Raw genomic sequence first — 23,842 nt, forward strand, 5'->3', positions numbered from 1 at the left:
CCAATACAGAAATCCCCATTCATCGTGTTCTAGAAGTACAGATCAGGACTTCTTTTCTTTGAATTCTTTAGGGCCTTTTGGTCCTGTGTCCCCTCACACAGCCAGTAGTTCTTCCCTTTTTGCCCCCTGAATCTGTTTTGGCCAAGTCTAAAATAGCCATCTCTGGGAAATAGCATCTAAAGGGCTCATGTCAATAATAATCCTTCATCCCTTGGCTCACTAATGACCCTCACAGTTCTCAGGTCCAGCCTTGCCCTGGGCCACACGAGTCAGGTTCTCTGAGCCAGTGGCTGACCATCTGCAGGCGACCCTCCCCATCACCCGGGAAGGTGGACATTGTCGATTGAGAATGGGATGATTCAAACGCTTATTGTCCTTGTCCCCACGTGTCCAGATGTTAGTGCAGTCACCATTTTGTTTTGTTTTGTTTAAACTGAGAAATGGCTCAAAAATATACTCTGTATACATACGAACACAGAACTATCTTCCATATCATGAACAATATATAATTTGTAATCATAATATGCATTTATAAGCACATAGAGGTTTATATTTGCATGCATGCAGATAAGTAGGTTGCATTATCAAGATATGCATTGCAAATCCAAAGCCCCAAAAGTCGCTCACACCCCTGGGAGCATCTTACCTCTGGAGATGGTGGTCCAGAGCGCCGTCCTCAGCATTCAGCAGAGTCCCAGCTCGAGTTAGGAGCTGACGGCTGCAACTCACAGATTTGAGCTCCAAAATGAGAAGGCCCAGGCAGAACATGGCTCCCATCTCCTCTAGCTCACTGGTACCAAACTGGAGACCCTGCCAGTGAAGCCAAGCAGTCAGCAATGTGTGATTTTTCTAAATTAGTTGAGAATTAGTTTGAATTCTGATTTCAATGTTTTCTAATTGTGTGATCCTGTACTTATTTAACTTTATTAGCCTTGATTTCCTCATCTTTAAAATAGGATTGCAATTCTCCCTCTAGATACCTAAGCATTGGATGATAAGGGGGATTTAAAAGTCTCCCAGATATTGATTAATGTTAGGTTAATTTCCCTTTCCTCCTCATATAAATGTTAAATGGACAGTTTTCAATACATTCCTGAGATTTTCACATTTATAAATTACATTTTTTTCTAAATAAAAAATAGTGGATTATTTAAATAATGCATTAATATATTGCATATTATGTAAAATATTTATTTTAAGCCAGGCGTGATGGCGCACGCTTGTAATCCCCACACTTGGGAGGCAGAGACCGGAGGATTGCACTGGTTCAAAGCCAGACTCGCTGGCTTAAGAGACCCTGTTTCCAAAGAAAAATATAAAAAAATGGGTCTGGAAGTGTAGCCCAGAGGTAGAAGGGTTTTCAGGAACCCCAGTATCACCAAAAACAATATTTATTTTAAAAACATAGTTAACAATAATGTGTTATGTATTTCAAGCAGTCAAAAGAAAGGATTGTGAATCTTTGTAGCACAAAGAAATGATAAATGGTTGATTTAATGGATATAATCACACAGTGTGTACAGGTATCAAAATACCACATTTTTTCCGGGCGTGGTGGCACACGCTTGTAATCCCTGCACTTGGGAGGCGGAGACAGGAGGATTGCGCAGCTTCGAAGCCAGCCGCGCTGGCTTAGGAGACCCTGTTTCTAAATAAAAAAATATCAAAATAGGTCTGGGTGTATAGCCCGGAGAAGGGTTTCCAGGAACCCTAGTACAACACACACACACACAAAAAAACCACATTGTACCCCATAAATATCTGTGCTTATTATGCATCAACTAAAAATAAAAATAGATTGTCACATGTTGATATTAGTGATATAGAGAATGGGATAGATGCTAAGTGTCTTTAAAAAATCAATCATGCAATCCACAAAGTCATAAAATTCTGAATTTGGAAATCATCAGATCCAGAAAAGAATTTCTAGGTAAATGCATGAAGGAAGTGGGAACTGCCCCACCTCAGCCTCAGCCACTTGGAGATTTGATTTGCTGCATGGTCTGACACCTGTTTCCTGAAGAAAGAGAATATTATTTCAGAGTTAAAGGAGAGCTGTTCCCCCTAAACGGCAACCACATGACCGGAAAGACAGATGTTGAACAAATTGGTTTTCCCCCCTTAATTCAGTTGGAAAGATCACAGTGTGTGTGTGTGTGTGTGTGTGTGTGTGTGTGTGTGTGTGTGTGTGTGTTTACTAGGGATTAAACCAAGGAACATTCTACCTCTGATCTATACCTGCATTCCTATTATTTTTTAACCAGTGTCTCTTTGAGGAAATGTTGTTTACTTTTTAAACAGAGTCATTGGTGCACTGTAATCTCACTATGAGCTCACATCATAGCTCATAGTGATGGCGGCGTACATGCACACCACAGTTGGTGGACATTATCCTTGGCTCCTCCCCATCTCACTTCCACCCCCACTTCCCAATACAAGATATTGAAGTAGCCGTGGAATCAATTGTTTCCTTCATGAATTCTCCCTCTCCTCCCACCTTAGACCATGTCCCTTACTCCACGGGGCTTTCTCAGCCATTATCTGGAGTCCTTCTCGAATTACTCCTTAGCTCCCACAAATGAAAGAAAACATATGAGCCCTCACTTTCTGAGATTGGCTTTACTCTTTTTTTTTTTTTTTTTTTTGGTGGTACTGGGGTTCCTGGAAGCCCTTCTACCTCCGGGCTACACTCCCAGACCTATTTTATATTTTTTTTATTTGGAAACATGGTCTCTTAAACCAGAGAGGCTGGCTCCTAAACAATGCGATCCTCCTGTCTCCGCCGCCCAAGCGCAGGGATTACAAGCGTGCGCCACCACGCCCAGCGGCTTTACTCATTATCATATTCACTGAATCCATTCATTTTCCCACAAATGACATAATATAGTCCCTCTTTATGGCTGAGTTGAACTCCACTGTGTATATCCCATAATTTTGTAATCCATCTTTTGATAGATATCTAGTTTGGTTCCATAATTTATCTATTGTGAATTGTGCTGCTGTAAACATGGAGATGCATGTATTATGATAATATTCTGATTTTAGTCCCTTTGGAAAGATACACAGGAGCAGGAGAGCTGGATCAGATGGTGGATCCATTCCCAGTCTGCTGAGGAATCTCCATACTGATCTGCATTGCAGCTGTACTAATTTGCCTTCCCACTAACACTGTATAAAAGTTTCTATTTTCCCACATCCTTACCAGCATTTATTGTTGTTTATATTCCTAATGACTGCCATTATAATTGGCCCACCCTCATTGTTATTTTATTTTTTTATTACTTTGAAACAGTCTCGCTAAGGTGAAAAAGGCTTCACTAAGCTTCTGAGATGCACCTCAAACCTGCAATCCTCCTATCTCAAGTACTAGGAATGAAGACATGTACCTCCACACCCTAGATAAAATCACATATATGTACCTCCACACCCTAGATAAAATCATATATATATATATATATATATATATATATATATATATATATATATATATATATGTGTGTGTGTGTGTGTTTATATATTTGTTTGTGTGGGCATGTAGTACTGAAGATTGAACTTTGAACTAAGAAACATTCTACCTTTGAGCAACACCTCCAGCCCTATTTTCTTTTCTTTTTTTCAGGTCTGGGGATGAAACCCAGGGGCATTCTACCTCTGAGCTACACCCCGTGCCCTATTTAATTTTTATTCTTTATTTTGAAACCAGGTCTCACTGAGTTGCAGAAGGCCTCACTAAGTAGCTAAGGCTGTCCGCGAACCATGGTCCTCTGGTCTCAGCCTCCCGAATGCTGGGATTACAAGGCTGTGCTACCACACCTGACTTCCTATTTTCTTTAATTGTTTTATTTTGAAACAAAGTCTCATTAAGTTATGGAGGGTAACTAAATTTCTGAGGCTGGCTATGAACCTGCGATCCTCCAGTCTTAGTTCCCAGATTACTGGGATTACAGGAATGCACCACCGTGCCCAGCTCTAAAATAACATTTTAAAACCCAGAGTCTCTTCCCCTGTGCTAAGGTCTGATTCTTGCCCCACTCTGTTCTCTGGCAACTCTTTTTGGTTGGAGGATTGCCTTGATCAGGAGGAAGGAAGTTAAGGCCATTCTCTCTTGATCATTCTGCTTCTTCATGGCTGGCTAAGGTGGTCTACAGGGACAATGTAGCAGCCCTTCGGTGTACATCCCCCATATGCACAGGGGAAAACCCATTGTCTAACCGGGTACATAACAGGGTGTAGAAGTCAAAAGAAGGACAGATACCGGGAGGAAATAAATCCCATAATGTGTGCCATATTGTAGATTAGGGACAATTGCTTCATTCCATTTTACTCCTACACAAAAGCTCAAGTGACAGCATTTTAATACTGCAAAGTTATCTTCAGATTCCAGATGTTGGCCCACTTATTTCAAGGAGTGGCTGGTATCACAAAAAGACCAGCCCAACAAACTTTTTATAAAAGGTTTTCACACTTTGTTGGTTGTTGGGGCTACGGAAAGTCCTTGTTTTTATTTCGCTAATAATTAATGTCTTTTTAAAACTCCATTCTTTTTATTTTTACACAGTAGAATTTTTTTTTCTTTTTAGCCAAGAATAGTGATGCATGATTGTAATCCCAGTACTTTAGAGGTTGCGACAGGAGATTCACAGGTTCAGTCTCAGCAACTAAGCAACATTCTCAGCATACTACTGAGACCCTGTTTCAAAATAAAAAAATTAACAAAAAGGGATGGGGTATAGCTAGGAAGTAGAATGTCCTTGGTGTCATCCCTACTACTACTACTACTACTACTACTACTACTACTAACACACACACATACACACACACACACACACACACACACACACACACACACAATTTGTTTATATGAAAGACCTCCGCTCATCACAAACCCTCGTATGAAAGTAAAATCCTCAAAGGCAAGAACTGAGCAGAATCTGTTTTTTATTCATATTTACATCTCTGGCAGGAAGCACACTCTTGTCATATGACATAGACTTCACATAGATAAACAATGGCTGTTCATAGGTGAATATGAACAGGCATGAGTGGTTGACTCTGAGATGTCTACTGTATTTTTCCAGTAGAATTCGACCTCTCTGGATTAAAAAAAAATGTATAAGTACCTTCAAAGTATATTCTCTCACTATCAAGTATTGTGAGCATTTAAAACTGTTTTATTTTATTTTGCTCTAAGAAACTCAATCCCAAAACCTGATTTTGAGCTGGGAAATAGGTAAATAACATGTGGCACTATAATACACTAATAAAAGCATATAAAAATAGGTGAATAACATTCAGAAATTCTGACCTATATAATAGTCAGATATCATAGGCTCACTAGAGAAAGTTTATAAATAAAGTTGGCTTTAGGTTAGTGTAAATGTGCATTTATAAAACAGAGATCTGAATCTCTTTGGAGACAGCTCAGATGTGGAAAAGCTCCAAATATAGTGACTTAAATAAATAGGGTTTTATTCTGCACACATAATTAATTTTGGGGAAGGCAAAAGATTTATGGAATTATTTTAGCAACTAAAAAACAAGGGCAGGCTCTCTTCCATTCTCCTGGTTTTCTTATCATGATTGAAATGTGCCTGCTATCGCTCCAGCCAGTACATCCTCATTCAGAAAAGAAGAATGAGAAAACAAGAGAAGGAAGGCACCAGCAAACTTTTGCTTACATTTTTCCAGCCATAAAGATATACCAGAGCCACCTCCAGGTTTATGATAGTCTGGTAACTGAACATTTTAACTTATTAATCCTCAAAAAAAGAGCTACTTAACTAAAAAGAGGTTAGAAATGAGTGTTGAATGAGCCAACAGTTTCTTCCACCACAGTATTCTGATATTAATGCTGCTAGAAAATATAGGTTTTTATATGAATGGTAGTAATGAACAAAATCCACTGGCACAAATGTTTCTATGGTTCTTGTTAAGGTTTATTGATAACCCCCTGATAAAGAATATTTGTAGCCAGGTGTGGTGGCAAACCAGTACTTGGAAGACTGAGACAGGAGAATTGCACATTTAAAGACGGTCTTAGCAACCTAGTGAGGATCTGTGCAACCTAGCGACACCAAGTTTTCATATAAAATAATAAAATAGATCTGGGGGTATATCCCAGAGGTGGAAGGCTCCTGGGTTCCATCCATACTGCCACATAACACATAAGAAATAATATTTGTTACCTATTGGCAAGACAAACTTAGAGACTGCAAAACATAAGCTTAAATAGCCTAAGTACTGATTATGGGTTAGCTAGAGGAAAGTCAATTAGTAGAATAAACAAATGTACAAGAATATTCAATTATGTTATTTGCACAAAAATGCCTTATACACCCAGCAAATTGGTAAACATATATTCAAGTTCATACTACTTAGTGCTGACCTCCTATTATGCCAAAAGCTGGCAGATATCCAAATGCCTGGTAGAGTTGTAAATTGATTCATACCATTTGGGAAATTCTTCAATAACATTTGACATGGTAATGTCACTCCAGGGAGCAATTCCTAATCAACTGATTGAAAATAAAAGTGAAGTTTTATGCATAAAATGTAAATTATGTCAGTGTTATATATAATAATCAAGATTTGAGGGAAATAAAATTCTAAATGTCTAACCCAGGAGGAATGACCAAGGAAATAATAATGGAATAAATGAGATAGAATATAACGAAGCCATTAAAACAGTAATTATAGCAGCCATTTAGCAATATGGAAAAATGCTCATGGTTTAATAATAGCTAAAGTAATCTATAAATCATGTAACAGATGATTTTTGGTGAAGAGTTAAAGGAGTGAAAGAGGGGGTATCTACACCAACACCCTAGCACTTACAGATTTTATTGCCATAGTTTGCCAGTAAAATATACATATTTGGAGGAGAGAAATGGGTGACATTCATGTGCCACAAATGGTAAGACATATTCCTGCATGGAAAAAATATTAAACAGCTACAGTATGCTAATAAATAAAGGGTAAAAGAAATTTAAGCTATTTGTAAGATCTCTGTATCGTTGATATTCTGAAGAGAAAATTTAGACTTATTTTTATTTCCTTCACTTGAAATTTGTTGTTACTCTTATTAGAGTCTTCCAACAATTCTAGGGAAGCATCATTCATTATTCTTTGGAATCTTGCCTCTTCCCTTCTTTCTAAGAAATCAAAGATAAGCTCCTAATACATGTATATTATTTATTTATATTCTGACCCGTATCTCTCAACCTTACTTACATATTTTCTATTTCTTCCATGTCCTATAATAATTTTGAATAGTTTTTCATATTAGTGTTGCTCTTTTTAATGATTCTCTCTCCAACTGTATTGAATCTGCTCACTAACTCACCCGTCTCAGACTGCTTCTGAAACACTTATAAACAATTATTTTATATTACTCTACCTGACTATTCCTTCATATGAATGTTTCTGGACATATTAGTTAGCTTCATTTATCTGTCAGGTATCAATAATGCAGGCTCAGTTGCCTAATAACTTTATTAATTTTAAAATCCCCAGTTCAGTTTTTTGAACTTCAATGAAAGCCTTTGTGGACCGGTTGGTTTTAATGCTCTTTTCTTCAGTCCAAACCTGTGTTTTTCTTTCTTATGTATGGTGGGTCATTATAATGAGAGAGTACTACAGGAAAAACTTTTGACTTGAGATCTTTTGAGCTACTCTGTTCTTTTGAACTGTGATTGCAAGCTAGCTTGAAGAAGGGCTGTGTCTAGGAATTAGGAATGAAGACGTTTGCCTTCTTTTTCTGCTAATCAATTATCCTTACTCTGCCCCTTCATAGATGGTGGCCTCCAATTCATCCCCAATATCCTACATGGTTCTCTTTTTTGCCACAAAACAGGATCTATAAGGAGACAAAGATTGGTATCTGCCCCCAACACCTGTAGAAACCTTTGACAGAATCTTACCCTTTTTATAAAACTTGAAACATGGCCTATACGTGGTAAAAATATTTAGAAGGAAGATGTTAAACTTACAGAGAAAATAGTACAGTTAAAAAGGAGACACTTTGAAGATACCAGATCAATGTCTTTTTATGAAATAGATTTACTGCCAGAAATGGGGGAAATTTCTTGTTTATATTCTCAGAAAGAAATAAGTATATTGCACTGATGAAAGTATAGCAGAAAGCGTGAAAAGGAAATAATAAGAGATTAGAAGAGATCGCACTATTGAGATGGAAAATGCAATTTCTAAATTAAAAGCCAAAATGCAGAGCATTAACAGACTGTTTGATGCAGAAAATAAAATCCATTACACAGAAGACAACTTTAGGACATTTTCCAATATCTCAAGGGAAAAATAGATTAAAATGATGGGCTAAATATATACATAAGAATTTTAGGACAGATTAAGAAAAAATGATATTTCCACATTTTGAACTTCAGACTCAGATGGTATGGCTGTCACAACAAAGCCAAGAAAGAAAAGAAATGAGAAGAGTGAAGATGAGGAAGAAACTATTTACCTAACTTCCAAAAAATAGCTGAGTTTATAGATCACACGACTCACCAAATACATGAGGCTTAATTAATGAAAAGACGTGAAAATAAGATACCTACAAACAACATAGTTAAGTAGCTTAATATTTGATCACACCAATAACTACTAAATACAGTAAAGTAAAATGTACACATTTTTTAAAAATATATATATATGTATTTTTTTTCACCAAATGCTATTTAGGAATAAAAACTACAGGAATACAAACCCAGAGAAGAAGAAGTATTGAATGCAAACTATATAGATAAAGTGATTTTTTTACAATTTCTTTAAAAATATTAATATAATGCTAAAAACAAAAACTGATCAATATACCACAGAATAAAACATCTATCTATCCATCTCAATAGATAGATAAAATGATAGATTAAAAAATCTAGATAGATAGATGACAGAGAGAAAGAAGTATAGATATATATCCTAACTAAAGAAAAAAGGTGTTTGTGTTTAGAGATAGAAATATATAAAATATGCAACATCATTTAAATATTCAATATAATAAATGCAATTTATTTTCTTAGATACATTATGGAGACAGTTACTAAGAACTACACTAATATAGGTGTTAATGCAGCAAGAAGTCAAAAGACAGAGTTAAGAAAAGAAAATCTGGATGGACACTTGCATATATTTCTGAGACAAGTAGCCCGTAGTCTATAATCTCACAGGGACACTCAGTGAATCAGTGGGTGGTGTGTATGATGGGTATAAACACAAGCCCTGGGACCAAGTCACTGGGGTTCAGCATAGTGTGCCACTTTTAGTTCCTTGGTCTTAGGAAGGTCATTTAATTTTCATGTAGATACAATGGAAATAACACAATATTATATAGCTCATGGGGTCACTGAGATGCTACAGTGAGCTACAATATACACAAAATTAGATGAGTACTAAACACATGGCATGTTATAAAGCATTTATTATTATCAATAATAATGGCAAAGGCTTACATAAAACGGATGGTTGTAATCATAGTTGACTATAGCAAAATTCCTATAAAATCTATGGTCCAAACTCTGACCTCTCACAATGCTAAATTACCATCATTTGAAAAGTTCAAGACAGTTCAATAAGAAAAATGAGCCATACATTTTAGAAAAGAAGAAATCATATTATCATTATTTGAGGACTGATTAAATACTAAAACAAACCAAAAAAAAACAACTAAAGCAAAAAATTCTAATAGATATAAGGCAAGAATTGAGTAAGGAGATAGGTTACAAATTAAAAATATAAACATCAATTTTCTTTCTATAAACCAGTGAAATAAATTATTAAGTATAATAAGAATTCTATTCACAAAAGAAAACTAACTATAAAATATCTGAGAATGGAATTGTAAACAAATATACAAAGGTCATATGATAAATTCTAGGAAAATTTAAACAAATGAAGCAAGATACTTAATTCTTGGAAAGCATAGCCTACTACCATACAATTCTGATTCTTCATATTAGTATATAAAATTATAGGGAATCAAAGCACCACTGAAGATTTTTAGACTCAGCAAGCTATTCTACCTGAGAAGAACACATTGCAAGAATATCCCATAAGAACTTTGAAATGAAATGAGAAAAATAATAATGGTATTTTTTCCTCCAAATAGAAAAATCCTGCTATAAGCTTCACTACAGGTAGAACTCTTTTTATTGTACTTCTCTCTAACATGCTTCACAGATTTGTTTTTTGTTGTTGTTTTGATATTGTTTTGTTTTGATTACAAATTTAAGGGCCATGGCAAGCCCACATCCAGCAAGTCTATTGGCACCATTTCCCCATAGCTCAGATAACCATGAGCATTTTTTAGCAATAAAGTACTTTTAATTAAGTTACGTGCTTTTGCAGACATAATGCTACTGCACACTTAACAGACTATAATATAGTATCAACATAATTTTAATGTGCACTGGAAAATAAAAGAAAGTTGGGTGACTAACTCTATTGGAATAATTGCCTTATTGCAGTGGTCTGGAACCAGAACCACAATATGCCTAAAAGTATGCTTGTAAGTAAATGTTATGGTATTGATGCAAACATGGCAGGGAGATCTAGGGACTAATACAAAAAGCATGGAATACCTAGGAAAATATAAAGTTTTGCATGTGATAAAGGAGCCTCTCAAGAGACGAGGAAATGTCCTATGATAAAGAGAAATCAAAAGCAACTGCTTAGTAGTTAAGGGGGAAAAAACTTACCCCAGCTATAAAAAAAAAAAACCTCTTTTTGATCAAATGGTTAAATGTCCAAAAATTAAATTTTAAAAGTATCAAATATGCGTTCATATGTTTTATCATTTCCAAGTAGAAGGTCTCTCAATGTATATTCTCAAAGAAAAAAAAAAAAAACACAAAGAGAAGTAATAGTGTTCAAAGGAATAAATTTAAATATGTCTGAATAGCCTGAAATATCGCAAACCAAAATGGAAACAACAAAATTAATATAATAGTAGTGAAGGAAAAAATTAACCTCTGCTAATATAAAATGCAAATTAATACTACAATATACTAGCAGGACTTGATTCTCAATTCCAGCTCACCATCACCTTCCAAATCATAACAGCCTGTTGGCAAAGGGCCAAAGTCAGACACTCTTATATTTTGTCATCATCGGTGCAAATACATGCCATTGCAGTATTTCCCAAGGACAGTTTCAAGACAAGCAGTAGAGAAAATCCTAAATATACCCCAGCATATTACTAGTCAAATAAATTTGAGTGTTCAAATGATAGACTACTGACATCACGACCTGTTCTGAATAGGTGGAAATAAAGTTATGACATAGTATTAAAACACATTAGATTTGTTGCAGTACAGTATATCCATTATGGTTCCCATTTTATTTAAAACTTCTAAATAATGAATATCCACTGACGTTTCAACAGTGGTTAGAAATGCATGGTGCAATCCTGTGACTGAAATATTCCCTTTGCATCTTTTCCTTATTGTTTTTTTTAATCATGAAAAATCAGCATCTGCATCTGAGGCTCATACTTGCTTAAGCAATGCATGTAAGCCTAAAAAAAGCAGTACATCTGAATTAATGTTGTAATATATAATGCGTGATTTCTAGTGTGTGCATAAAATTAAATTTAAAAGTAGCTTTCATAAATTGTTACATTTATTTTTTTTTAATTTTTTGGTGGTACTGGGGGTGGAACCCTGAGGCTTTCTACCTCTGGGCTATACTCCCAGACCTATTTTATACTTTGGAAAACAGGTTCTCACTAACTTGCTGAGAGCCTCACTAAGTATCTGAGGCTGACTTTGAACCTGTGCAATCCTCCTGTCTCAGCCTTCCAAGCACGGGGATTACAAGCGTGTACCACCACGCCCGGCTCTATAAATTGTTAAATTTAAATTAAGTTTTTTAATTTAAATATTTGATAATGACAAAAGACCAGGGGAAAATCTGGCGAGGCATATCCAGCTTCTACGTCTCTGCCTTTTCTTTCATGTGTGTGACCTAGTGTCCCTTATTTTCCCCTTAACTTTTTGGATCATTGGATCTGTGGGGGGGTTCTTGGGGGGAGAGTGTAAACATTTCTTTTCAGTGTTGCATATTTTATTTTATTTTTAGATGGACTTTTATTAGTGGTGTAATTAAACATCATAATGTGGTGTAGTATGATAAGAATACAAGTGTATATAACACTTGATGTGTTTCCTTCTGGATCTTGCAGCTTAAGATCTAGAAAAGATACAAAATGAGATGTCTATCCCCTAAGCACTGCCCATACAAACATCCTCAGAATCTTTACAGAGTGCATGTGTTAGCTGAGAGGCGGCCACTTTGAAGTTCTGAACAGGTTTGGAGAGGCTCTGAACTTGAATTAAGTGTACACATCCCCCACCTTGACATTCACTCAAGTAGTTAAAACTGGACCCAGTTTAGTCATGCAGATCTGAGAACTCTAACAGAAGGCTAGAGAGAGATGATGGGTAGTGGGCTCTGTGGCTTCCCCCCTTATCGACCCCATCAAATGGACTCTAATGCTTTCATGCTGGGGACTGAATCAATCACCAAGCGTGTTGGTGTGTCTGCCGGACTCCATCAGATGGCTTCTCTGAGCAAAGCCCCCTCTGCGTCCATCCTTTCAGCCCAAGCTTGCTCTTCCATTACTGACAATTGTTTCCTTAGTAACTGCAAAAAGGCCATAGATTCACCAGAGCAGCAGGGATGAAGGTGTGAGCTGGATTTTAAATGTTCCCTAGATTTCCGTGCTGGACCCCTGGTTCTTTTATTGGTAAATCTTTCCCAAAATCATGAATGACCACAGAGCCCACGTTGAAGGTTTTTTTTTTTTTTTTTGTAATTTTCTTTCCATGTCTTCCTGTAGCATGTAAATGAGGGTAAATATGAACCAGAGACTACAGATAGACAGCCTAGAGATTGAGCAAGCTTCACTGTTTCATAGGTAAATAAACTGACAATGAGATGTACCAGTTATATATAACTACAGGCTATACAGTTAAGCCACAGTATAACCAGGGTGACAAAAATTGTCCCCTATCTCTAGGCAAATGTTTATTTCAGTACACAATGTTTTAAACCTTGAGCATTTATTTTTAAACACTCTGTGGAGATTTGGAAGTCACCCTTTCTTTTAGGTTATGTGTCTCTAAAGTTCTACTGTCCAGAGACCCCATTCCATTCCTGACATATACACCAAAAGTCTACAAGGCTCTCTTGATATGGCACAGGGACATGTATGAACCCAGTCTTGGGTAAAAGTAGAGGGCCTCCCTCCTCCACTTTTCTACCCACTGGCCTTTGTGTCACTGCCTCTGCCTCTTTGATTCCATAGCTCTGTCCCTGGCTTCTGAAACATGCTCGAGGTCACTCTGTGTGATGACAGAGGAGTGATATCTCTAGCTCTGCTCTCTATGGGTTCTTTGACATCAAATTTTTAACTTTCCTTCGATTACCACAAATTGGAAGGAAAGGAAGGGTGCAGCTGTCATCAGTGTGCCCAAGGAGGACAGACATCATTGTGAGAAACTCGTATGAAAGAACAATGATGCATTAGAACCAAGTTTAGCGTTGCCAGGTGTAATGATTGGGTTCTGGACTGTCCCCCCAAAGCTCATGTGTTAAGCAGTGCAGCAACGCTCAGATGTAAAAAGGTGGGGCCATTAAGAGGTCAGTGGGTTAATACACTTGGTGGATTAGTGATTTGAATGGCGTACTGGAGGTGATGAAAACCATAGGCAGGTGGGACCTGGTTGAAGGAAGCAGGCCATGGGGGCATACCCTGGAGGGTTTTCACTTTACCGCAGCCCTTCTCTCCCCTCTGATTCCTGGCTGCCCTGAAATGAACAGCTTTTCTCTACCATGCCCTTCCCCATGGTGTTTCTGCCTCGGAGTCTACCAGTCATGGAATGAGCCTCTCAAATCATAGACCAAAATAAATCTCTGCTCCTCTAAGTTGTTCTTGTCAAATATTTCAGTCATAAGGATGAAAAGGTGACGAGCACATCAGGCTTCAACTCCTTAGTTTCGGAAACTCAAGAACATTCTGGAAGTCAGGGGAAAAGGAGTGGGGGAAATACCATAGTGAAGAAGTGGGAAAAGGCTTTACTTGATGGGCGTGAACAGTGACTGCTGCTCCATAGGTGTTAAAGGCGTTTTATTTAACCCATTAGCAATCAGCCTGGCCTTACCAATGCAAACCAGTGGGTTAAGAGTCCCAGTCACTAGTTACTTAGGCCTCATCTCAGCCTCTCTGTGGAGCTGGATCTCATTGGCAGATAACTAGGATGAGATAACAGTCAAAACTATTTTCCAAAAAATGGAGTAACTTTAGCAAAAAGCGGCCGCACCCAATTTCCCATGCATATGGGGTCTACCAAGAAAGTGGTCCTCTAAAATCAGGCTTTTAACATTCATGCTGGAGGGTTAGTGGATTTTTTTGGGGGGAGGTAAAAATGCAATCTAAGTTCAATGTTTCTCAAAGTGTGGTCTGTAGATTAGTGCTTGCCTGTGAAATGTTTATGAACTTTGTATCTGTGATGAAATAAGGGGCCTGAGCCAGAAGGTAAAGCAACCAAGTAACTTAGCATATATTTTTAGTCAAGTTGATGTTAGCAATGAAGGAGGCATTGTGATTGTAGTCATCTATGTTCTGCTCCAAACACCTCATCTATTCTCAGCAACCAAGGAGATGCCCAATGGGTCAACAGATACTTTGAGTAAGATGGCTCCTGAGTACGCTCCCTCAAGCAGTGCAAAGAGAATGTGTTGATAATCAGCTCTCTGAGATCAGCCTCTTCTTAATCAAATGATCACATTCAACTTACATAACCCCTTTAAGTTCAATGTCCTTGCTTTAAAAATGGAAAAATGTTGCCGGGCATGGTGGCACATGCTTGTAATCCCTGTGCTTGGGAGGCTGAGACAGGAGGATCAGGCGGGTTCGAAGCCAGCCTCAGCTGGCTTAAGAGAACCTATTTCCAAAAAAATATAAAATAGGTCTGGGAGTATAGCCCGGAGGTAGAAGGCCCCTGGATTTCATCCCCAGTACCACCAAAATATAAAATTAAATTAAATTAAAAATTACAAAATGAAAAAAATGAAAAAGTGTTACCTACCACTGAAGTGCTTTTGTGAAGATTAAATAAGATATTTGAAGTGGGAGTGGGGAACCAGGGTGGGGAAAAGGGCACTAAGCACAATATAAATATATACCATTTTCAATATGTTCCACATATAAATAAAATAAAATATGAAAAAAATAAATAAGATATTTGAACACACACTGTACTGAACACAGTATGGGGCTCCGTAAATATGGATTCTTTCAGGATTCTTTTTCCTACATGAAATATCACACTCATAGGCATAGCAGAACTGACACAGATCACAAAGATGTGCATATACACATATGTATATATAAATACCACACATCTGTGCTTAGTTTTGATTTTCTTTCTTCCAGGGAAATTTTTACTTTTCTCCCATATTTTTCTGGTAAATTTGATATGAATAAAACACAGAAAGGCAAAGTATCACTGCCATCCAAAGGAGGCTACATATGTTATGACTATTTAATTAAAGTTGTTGAATAAGGTAAATTAAAAGAATGGTGTTTCTAATGTACATACTTTATATAGAATGCAGAAGCTAAATTGAAGAAAGAAAATTCAGAACTTGAAAGAGAGAGAAATGGCCCCAATTGACTAGTCAGAGGAGTTGTTGGGAAAGTGGATAGGGCAACATGATCTTTCAAAGGGATCAAAGGTCAACTTACAGAGCCCTGTAGTCTAATGAGTCCTCAGCTACATCCCCCAGAAGCCTAGACCACAGTACATTTGTGGACTGTATGCTTACTCTCAACAAGAGGCTTTTCACTTGATTTCATGGACCAATCTGTATCTCTAAAGAGTTGATCATTTCCACCAAAATGCATATAAACTTGTCCATAGCCATCTTTTAGGTTGTGCTAGTGTTGCTAAGAGCTACATAGTTTTTTAAAAGTTGACTACAGGGCTAGGTCAGCATTGCCATCACCAGCAAAGAGCTGTGGGAATCTGTTGTCCACCCAGGCCTTTGATGGACACTCAGTCCTTAGTGTGCACATGTTTTGGTTCTAGAGTTCCACGAAGCCTGGTCCCAGCTCCCAAGGACAACTATGTACCTCCATCCTCAGAAGGAAGACTACCTTCATGTTTATGCCTCCAGTAGTGTTTGTCACAGGTGTGATGTTGGAGTCCTGGGTGAGTATTAAATGACCATCCAAAGGAAAGGGAAAAAAAAAAGAAAGATGGCAATCCTCCAAGATCTCTTAGGAAAGGTAGAATTTCACTAAAATGGGAAACACCTTGGATGTGCAAAGAAAAAATAGTTTCTGGTCATGTGTGGTGGTCCTACCTATAATCCCAGAACTTTAGAAACTGAGACAAGAGGATCTCAGATTCAAGGCCATCCTGAGGAAGCAAGACCTTCGACAAATTAACAAGAGCCTGTTACAAAACTAAATAGGGCCGGGTGTCCAGTCTGGAAGTAGAATGCTTCTGGGTTCATCCTCAGTACCACCAGAAAAAGAAGAAAAAAAAAGAACAAGAAAAAAGAGAGAAGAAAGAAAAATGAAAAAGAAAAAAGAAAAAGAAAGAAAACTTCTCTGGCTTAGGCTGGACTTTGAAACAAATGTACCTACACAAATATTTTGCCTAGCCACTTTGCTTGTGGATGCTCAGAGCTATAAAGATGCACAGCTAAGCAAGAATAGAAGCATAAGGCACTCAATACATATTATTTTGTACATTTTAGTCCTTTAGCCCCTGTAGGCATGCAAGTTGTGAGCACTCCAGCCACTCAAACTTTCCTCCATTGATCCTTGTATTCTTTCCTTCAAGTTTTGCTTTACTGGATACTTTGAAAAGGGACTGAGTAGAAGTTAAATAAATAAAAATAGGGAGAGGGGCCTGTATGCATTAGGGCCCACAGATTTGTATGTGGAGGGGATTTTCTGACCAAGAGCAATATAACAACTTTATATTCAGTTCAGTAAATGAGGCCTGATCAAATGCAGAGAAAAATAATAAGTCAAATCTTAAAAGCAATAAGATTACTGGGAAAACTTTTATATAATGAATCAATAAGAAAATTAAGGAATAATGATTAATTTTAAAATGCTTGAATCAAAAAAAATCAATCAGAAAACTTTATCAACAATATTGGATTATTAAGACAATTAACCTTAAAAGAAAGTTTATCTCTTTGCCATTCTGAAATTTTGCTGTCTTCAGCCCATGGCATCTACCCAATTGCAAATACATTTGAAAAGATGATGATACATGTAAATGCATACAATAAGAATCCAAAGCATTCTTATTATTCTGCAGGGAAAATGCATTTGTTTGTTTGTTTCATGAATTTATTTATGCAAATTCTTTTTGCACTATGCAAAGTAATGATACAATCCATTGTCAAGGCTTGAAGTTTAGGCCTCAAACAGTTTTGCATGAGATAAGCCTCTGAGCTTCCACACAAGTCCAATAAAGCAGGTGGGAGATATTTTCAAAAGAAAAGGAAGATACTGTGCTTCCTCTAGCCTTTTCCTGCCTACAGTAGAAAAACTGACATTTTCCGCAGGAAATCTTCTTTCCTGTGGGTCTATGTCTACACATCTTTGGTTCTGCTTACCAGATAAAGGGAATGCGCTAAATTTCTATCAATCCAGGAGTCGCAGGGCAGTGGCTGCAGACGCTGTGCCCATGTTTTGGTGATTCCCCAGGGTTCACATCTGTATAGAGAGGCCTTCAGGCTCCATGCACAGACAAGTGATAGCAGCAATAAAACCTGTAGCCGACCTGAGCACTACCAGGCTATAATTGCTCTGGCAGCAGAGCAAACAGTCCTACTGCAAGCCCGCCTGGCTTTCATACCCAAGTACTCTGGAGGGAACAGCTGGAAACCTCAGCAAGCAGAAGGCTTGTTAGCAGGCTTTGTTCACTTCAAACCAGGAGACATGTTTTATTTTTTAATGAAACCAGTCTCAATCAGTCTGTCGTCTTCCTGCCTGCCCCCAACCTGGTTTTGTGTCTCCATTTTACATTAACAAGGGAGGGTGCTCAGGTTAGAGCCTGCTGTTGGCAAATGAACTGGGATGTACTGTCAATGAAAGACTTAGAAATCCAAGATGCAGCAGCAGGCAGCAGAAGACAGGAGTGTACTGCTGAAATGCTCAAGGAAGGCAGCTGATGCTACACCCAGGGAGGAAACCCTGCTGTTGGACATGGAAGTGAGGCTGTGTCGCATCCACCCACTGATCTTGGTTATAGTATGTGAGCTGTCAGAGTCCTGGTCCTGGGCAAGGCATTATTTTAAGGAAATGAAAATTTTGCCTGCTTCAAATAATCTCTTGCATCAATCTGACAAACACTGAGATTCCTCTGATGGATGACTCCTTATATAATACCCCAAAAGAAAATAATGTCAGTTCTACATTGTTTATTAATGTGTCACTGCTACATAACCATTCCATGGAGATTTGGGGCTGGGAGGAATGAGGCACAGAATAGGTAAATTTTTGGGAAAAAGTCAGTAATCTGGAAATCTTTAGGCTTTCTAATAACCTTTTGAGAATAGGGGTAGAAAGGTCAGATAGATGATAAAGTAGGCAGAGGATTTTCTTTTTCATTCTTTCTGTTTTTTTTTTTTTTTTTTTTGTGTGTGTGTGTGTGGTGCTGAGGATAGAATGTGGAGACACCTCCTCACGGGGATTGGGACTAAGGAATGGAGAGTGAGGAATAAGAGAAAGTTAAGAAGGACACATGGGACCTGAGGCTCGGAAGCACAACAGGTGTTTATTAGGCAGCACGGCCACATATTTATATCAAGAACTCTTCAGCCCACGTCAGCAAAACATATCACGCATACACAGCATGTTCTCTGAAAAGCATTCCTGATGCCAAAAAAAGTATTCTCAAAGCACAAGCAAGGGTGGAGGTGGAGGTCCTTCTGGGCAGAGTAGACAGCTAGGAATTTATCAGGCAGAATATGTGCAGGCAGAACTTAAGGACGTGACCAGTCATAGAGAAAGCCACGGGGAAGTGAAACGAGACAGACATGCTAATCATAGACTGAATAACAAGGCCTAAGATGAACTCATGAGAACAGCTTGCGGTGCTTCATACACCAAAGGGCTTAGGGAGACCTCAGACTCCCGCGATTGGCCTGTCAGCACTCTGTCCCCCAACTATGGAGCCCAAAGTTGTTCTTCCTCTAAGCTACATCCTCAAAACTCTTTTAATTTTTATTTGGAAATAGGGTCTTATTAAGTTGTTGAGGGCCTGGCTAGGTGGCTAAAACTGGCTTTGAACCTGCAATCCTTCTGTCTTAGCCCTCCAAATACTGAAATTATGGGTATCTGCCCTCACACCTGACCTAGGAGTTTTCTTAATTAAAAAGACCTGGATTACTTTTGTTTTTGTAAACATTTTTTTTTTTTGCTTTGTGTGTAATACAAATAGCCAACCTACATGTGTCCTGCTTATACAAGGAAACATTACCATAACTCTCCCCAAGTGTGCACGATGTTTGGGTTTGCATCCCAAACACTTTTCCTCATTAGAAATCATCTTCCTGATTCTCCTGAACAAACTCATAGGCAGATCTTATAGATTCTGATTCTTATGTGATAGGAAATGAGGCCAGAAAAATCAAGTGGAATACATAAATATGGAATACATAAATAGAGAGCTCAATCTTTGTTCAAAGGCAAGGCTTCTCCTATATAAGTTTGCAAGTGAACAGACAGCCTCAGTGGGAGGAATTTGGAGAAATAGATATGAGGTATTAATTACTTCCAACTGGGCCACACAGCTCTCTCTTTGGGTTCCTTCAGCGTGGACATAAGAAGAATCCACAAAGAAAATAATATATGGTCTTAAATGGAAGGTACAGTCTTCCCAGACCTTGTGACTAGCTGGGACAGATAAATTATTGCTGTTCCCTGGAAATTCCCATTTAGGGGCCTTCTCATCTCTATTTGTATTGACATAGGCAAACAGAATTCTATTCTAGGTAGTTGCATGACACCATGATGTGCAGTCCCTAGAGAGCATGTTTCCCCCACATTTTGGCTAATTTTTCTTTAATATGCGAGGTGGCTCAGTTGGATGGACCCTCCATTTACTGTCTCAGTTTTATACAAGTCACACATAGCTGGTTCTCAGGAGCACACATGAATCTTTATGCCCAGAAAACCAATCCCAAACTAAAAAGGTCTTCAATCCATCATCAATGCAACCAATAGAAATATGTTATTGGTTGTTTAACCCCAATCCACTATGGCTTCTAAGCTCCATAGGTCCCATATTAAATGTGTACAACAGTCCTAAGCATGAGTTTGAAAAAAAACTGAACATCTTATTCTTGAATTTTCAACACATGGAAGAGCTAAAACCCAAACTCAGCTCCGCTGGTCCCAAGGCCAGGAGCTTTCCACCAAGACATCAAAGCTGCCAGCCCAACAACACCATTGCTCCCCTCTTCCCTTCTGGTACTCCCCATGTCAGTGTCCCATTTCATCTAATTATGGAAGGGAGACATAACAAAGATGTGTCTGCTCCTATGATGTGAGGTCAGGCCACCACTTTAAGAGTGAGCCAAGTAGATTCACACATAATGGACGCAGTGATTACACACACAAAGACCTCTTTTGGCAACACCAAGCCTCTCTCTGGTACTTTTATATCCTCCTGTTAGTCATTCTTCCAGCCCTAAAGGCAATGGATTTCCACTCTAAATAGCACCTCCAGTCAATATGTGTATACATACATATGCAGAGAGTATTTTCTGCCTCTCAATAGCTTTACGCATGCACAGTGCCTTTGCCCTGAGGCTGGGTATAAATATATTGACAGCCTGATTTTTCCACTAATGCCATCAGAGAATGCTCTGTTCAGAATACTAATCAGAAAATCTCATGAAGCAAGGAAAACTTGCGACAAAAAGCAAGAGGAAAGCAACTCATACTAGGGTAAGAAAACTGATGGTTGGAGGGACCACGGTAAGCTTCAGGCCTGTTCATGGGCTCTGTGCTGGTTCAGCTTTCTCTTCTTGAAGCACTTATGGGAAATGGGAGACTGCTTAGGACATAGTGGGAAGGCTGTGCTGGACCCTTGACCCCATTAGCAAAAGAAATTAAACTGATAAATGTGGAGGGTGAGGATTTTGGAAGCAACAACTTTTGGCATAAAAGAAATTCAGTGCTCTTTAAGAGCATCAAGTTGGCCAGGTGCAATTCCAGTACTTGGAGGCTAAGGCAGAAGATTCACAGGTCAAGGGCATCCTCAGCAACTCAGTGAGACCCTCGGTAACTTAGCAAGACCCTGTATCAAAATTAAGAGAAAATAGGGCTAGGGGTCTAACTCAGAGGTAGAATATACCTGGGTTCAATCCTGAGTACCAAAATTATTTAAAATTATAAATAAAAATAATGTTTGGACATTTCTTTTGATGAAGGCATGGTAGTGGTTGGTTAATAGAGGCCCAGTAACAAGTCACTTCCTTTAAAACTGTGCAACATTGTATTCATGGTAAAGTTGTTCTAAACAATGAAAAAAAAAAAAAAAACTCCCCATAAAACCCCAGGATGATACTAATGCACTTTTTGGTATATATACGTAAGTTTGTGTGTGATGTATGTGTGGTACTGAGGATTGCACTCAGGGGCATTCTATTTCCGAGCTACATCCCAGCCCTTTTATAAAACTCTTTTGAAAACAGTCTTGCTACATTGCGGAGGGTCTTGCTACAACACTGAGGCTGCTCTCAAACGTGTGGTCCTCTTATGTCAGCCTCTCAAGTACTGGGATTACAGGCATGTGCCATCCTGGCCAAATACCTATGCACATTTTAATACCATTAACTTTGTGAGCATACTTTTTCTAGAAATATTAGCCATGCTCAAATTAATAAAAATTTCAAACAATTGAAGTATAATTTAATATATTTAACATAGGTCTAATGGTCTAGTTGAAAGGCAGTTAAAAATATTTTCTGCATATTTAATATGCAATAAGGACTTCCTACAAATCACAATTTCATTCATCAAAGACAAGTACAAAATGTCCAAATTCATTAAACAGGGGCCTCTATGATTTGACCAATTATACTGAAGCTTACAGAAAAGAGCCCCAGCTCCTGATTCACACTTTTGCAATGTTTTATTATTTTTTCTCCTTATTTATAGCTATTGAAATGGTTAAGCATTATTATCCCTATTTTATAGATGAAGACATTGGTGCCCAGAGAGGCAAGTTAACTTGCCCAAGATGTGAATTATCTGTCAGTCTTTCTGCCAAATCTCACGAACTATTGGAATTTACTTTTCCACGCAAACCACTCTAAGCCCTTGGTCAAACTTTCTTCATTATGCTCAGCCCAAGTCCATCTCCAGCTGCCCTACAGGCCCTATGGAAGCATTTCCTGACCACTACAAGTCTACAGTGATTTCCTTTCAATCACCCTGCAAAGACATGTATTAAACACCTATGACACAGAAGTACCATTTCTAATTTTCTGAAAAATGCATGTTCTTTTTGTCAACGTGTGATGGTGAGAAAGCCTCCTCCTCCTAAAATTCAGATGTGCCCATAATTATGCATAATATGAGATGATTAATAAATACGTGGGCAAGAAGAAGTGGGAGGAAAGACAAGAGAAAGTAAGGTAACAGGGAAAGAAAACAAAGATTACCTATTTGAGAATGTAAATCTGGAGATACTTAAATGCTCTTTATTTATACATTTATACATTTTCGTCAAATATCAGGGAGGAAGTCAGTGTACGAATTAGTAGTTAAATAGAAATCAGATTCCATTGGCTAGCCCGGTTTCTACCTTCTGATGGTAATGAACTGAGTTCTAGCTGTTAGGAAATGGTGGGAAGGCAAATTGTTAATAGTTGTTCACAATTCACAGAGAAATGAAAAGAAGATTGGTTTTCATTCCCTGTACACCTGTGCCCCTGTGATAGTAATTTTCCCAGAGAAGAATGAATTTCCAGAGATGGGTATCAGTCCCAGAATTGTCCCCCTGGATGAATCCAGACTGATTATGCCAATTGATCTAATAAGCCCTACTAGCACCTCCCATATGGACAGTGTATCCTCTTGTCTGGCAGACTGTGAGTATGAGTTGTTGGTTAACATTGACCATTCAACTATTTTTCTGCAACACTGCCCTGAAAAGTAGTAGATGTTGAGATGCCACATTGCAGCAGAGCAACGCCTTATGGGGTGAGATTGCAGAGTGGCTATCTCCTGGCGCCTGGGGCCATACGAAGTGCTCATTTGATTTTGATGGTTACCGGCACCTTAGGCCAATTGAAGGCTGTGTGTAATCTTCGTTTCTCCATGGCTGGCTGGCTAGATGGGGCCCAGTCATCAAGAAAGCCTTACCATGAAGGGGATTGGGAGGTCAATGGCCATAGCCCTCCCCAAAGGTGAGCTCTGGCGACACCTACAGGAAAAGGCTTAAAAGGAAAGAATACCAGTACACTGCCTTGACACCTGCCATCCACTTCCTCCCAGGAATGCAAGCAGGTTCTAAACAAGAAAGTTAAAAACATCACAGTGTCATCAGAGTCTATAAAGTCTTGATCAGAGTCCTATGCTGAATGGACATGACTGTCTATTTTCAAGAAGGATGCATTGAATACAAAGCCAACGGCAGCCCATAGATTGGATCCTGCCCATAGATTGACCCAATTCCCTTTATCCAAAGGTTACACATCCTCAGATTCAACCAAACATGGACTGACAATATTCAGGAACAATAACTGCATCTCTATAAACTTTTTTTCTTGCCATTATTCCATAAAG

The 23,842-nt window shown here is 38.3% G+C and overlaps 1 protein-coding gene across 1 annotated transcript in view; it reads right to left on the minus strand.

Moving 5' to 3' along the window:
- Positions 1-642: 642 nt before the first annotated feature.
- AGBL1 (AGBL carboxypeptidase 1) overlaps positions 643-23,842 on the minus strand; it is a gene marked incomplete at both ends in the record, with an annotated part of 531,035 nt that continues 507,835 nt past the window's right edge. Inside the window, one exon of the mRNA XM_080692476.1 lies at positions 643-810. Within this exon, the coding sequence (XP_080548602.1) occupies positions 643-810 (168 nt within the window). The remainder of the gene's footprint in view (positions 811-23,842) is intronic.

Source organism: Muscardinus avellanarius (genome assembly GCF_963383645.1).
Source record: "Muscardinus avellanarius genome assembly, chromosome: 3".
In the NCBI taxonomy this organism is placed as follows: domain Eukaryota; kingdom Metazoa; phylum Chordata; class Mammalia; order Rodentia; family Gliridae; genus Muscardinus; species Muscardinus avellanarius.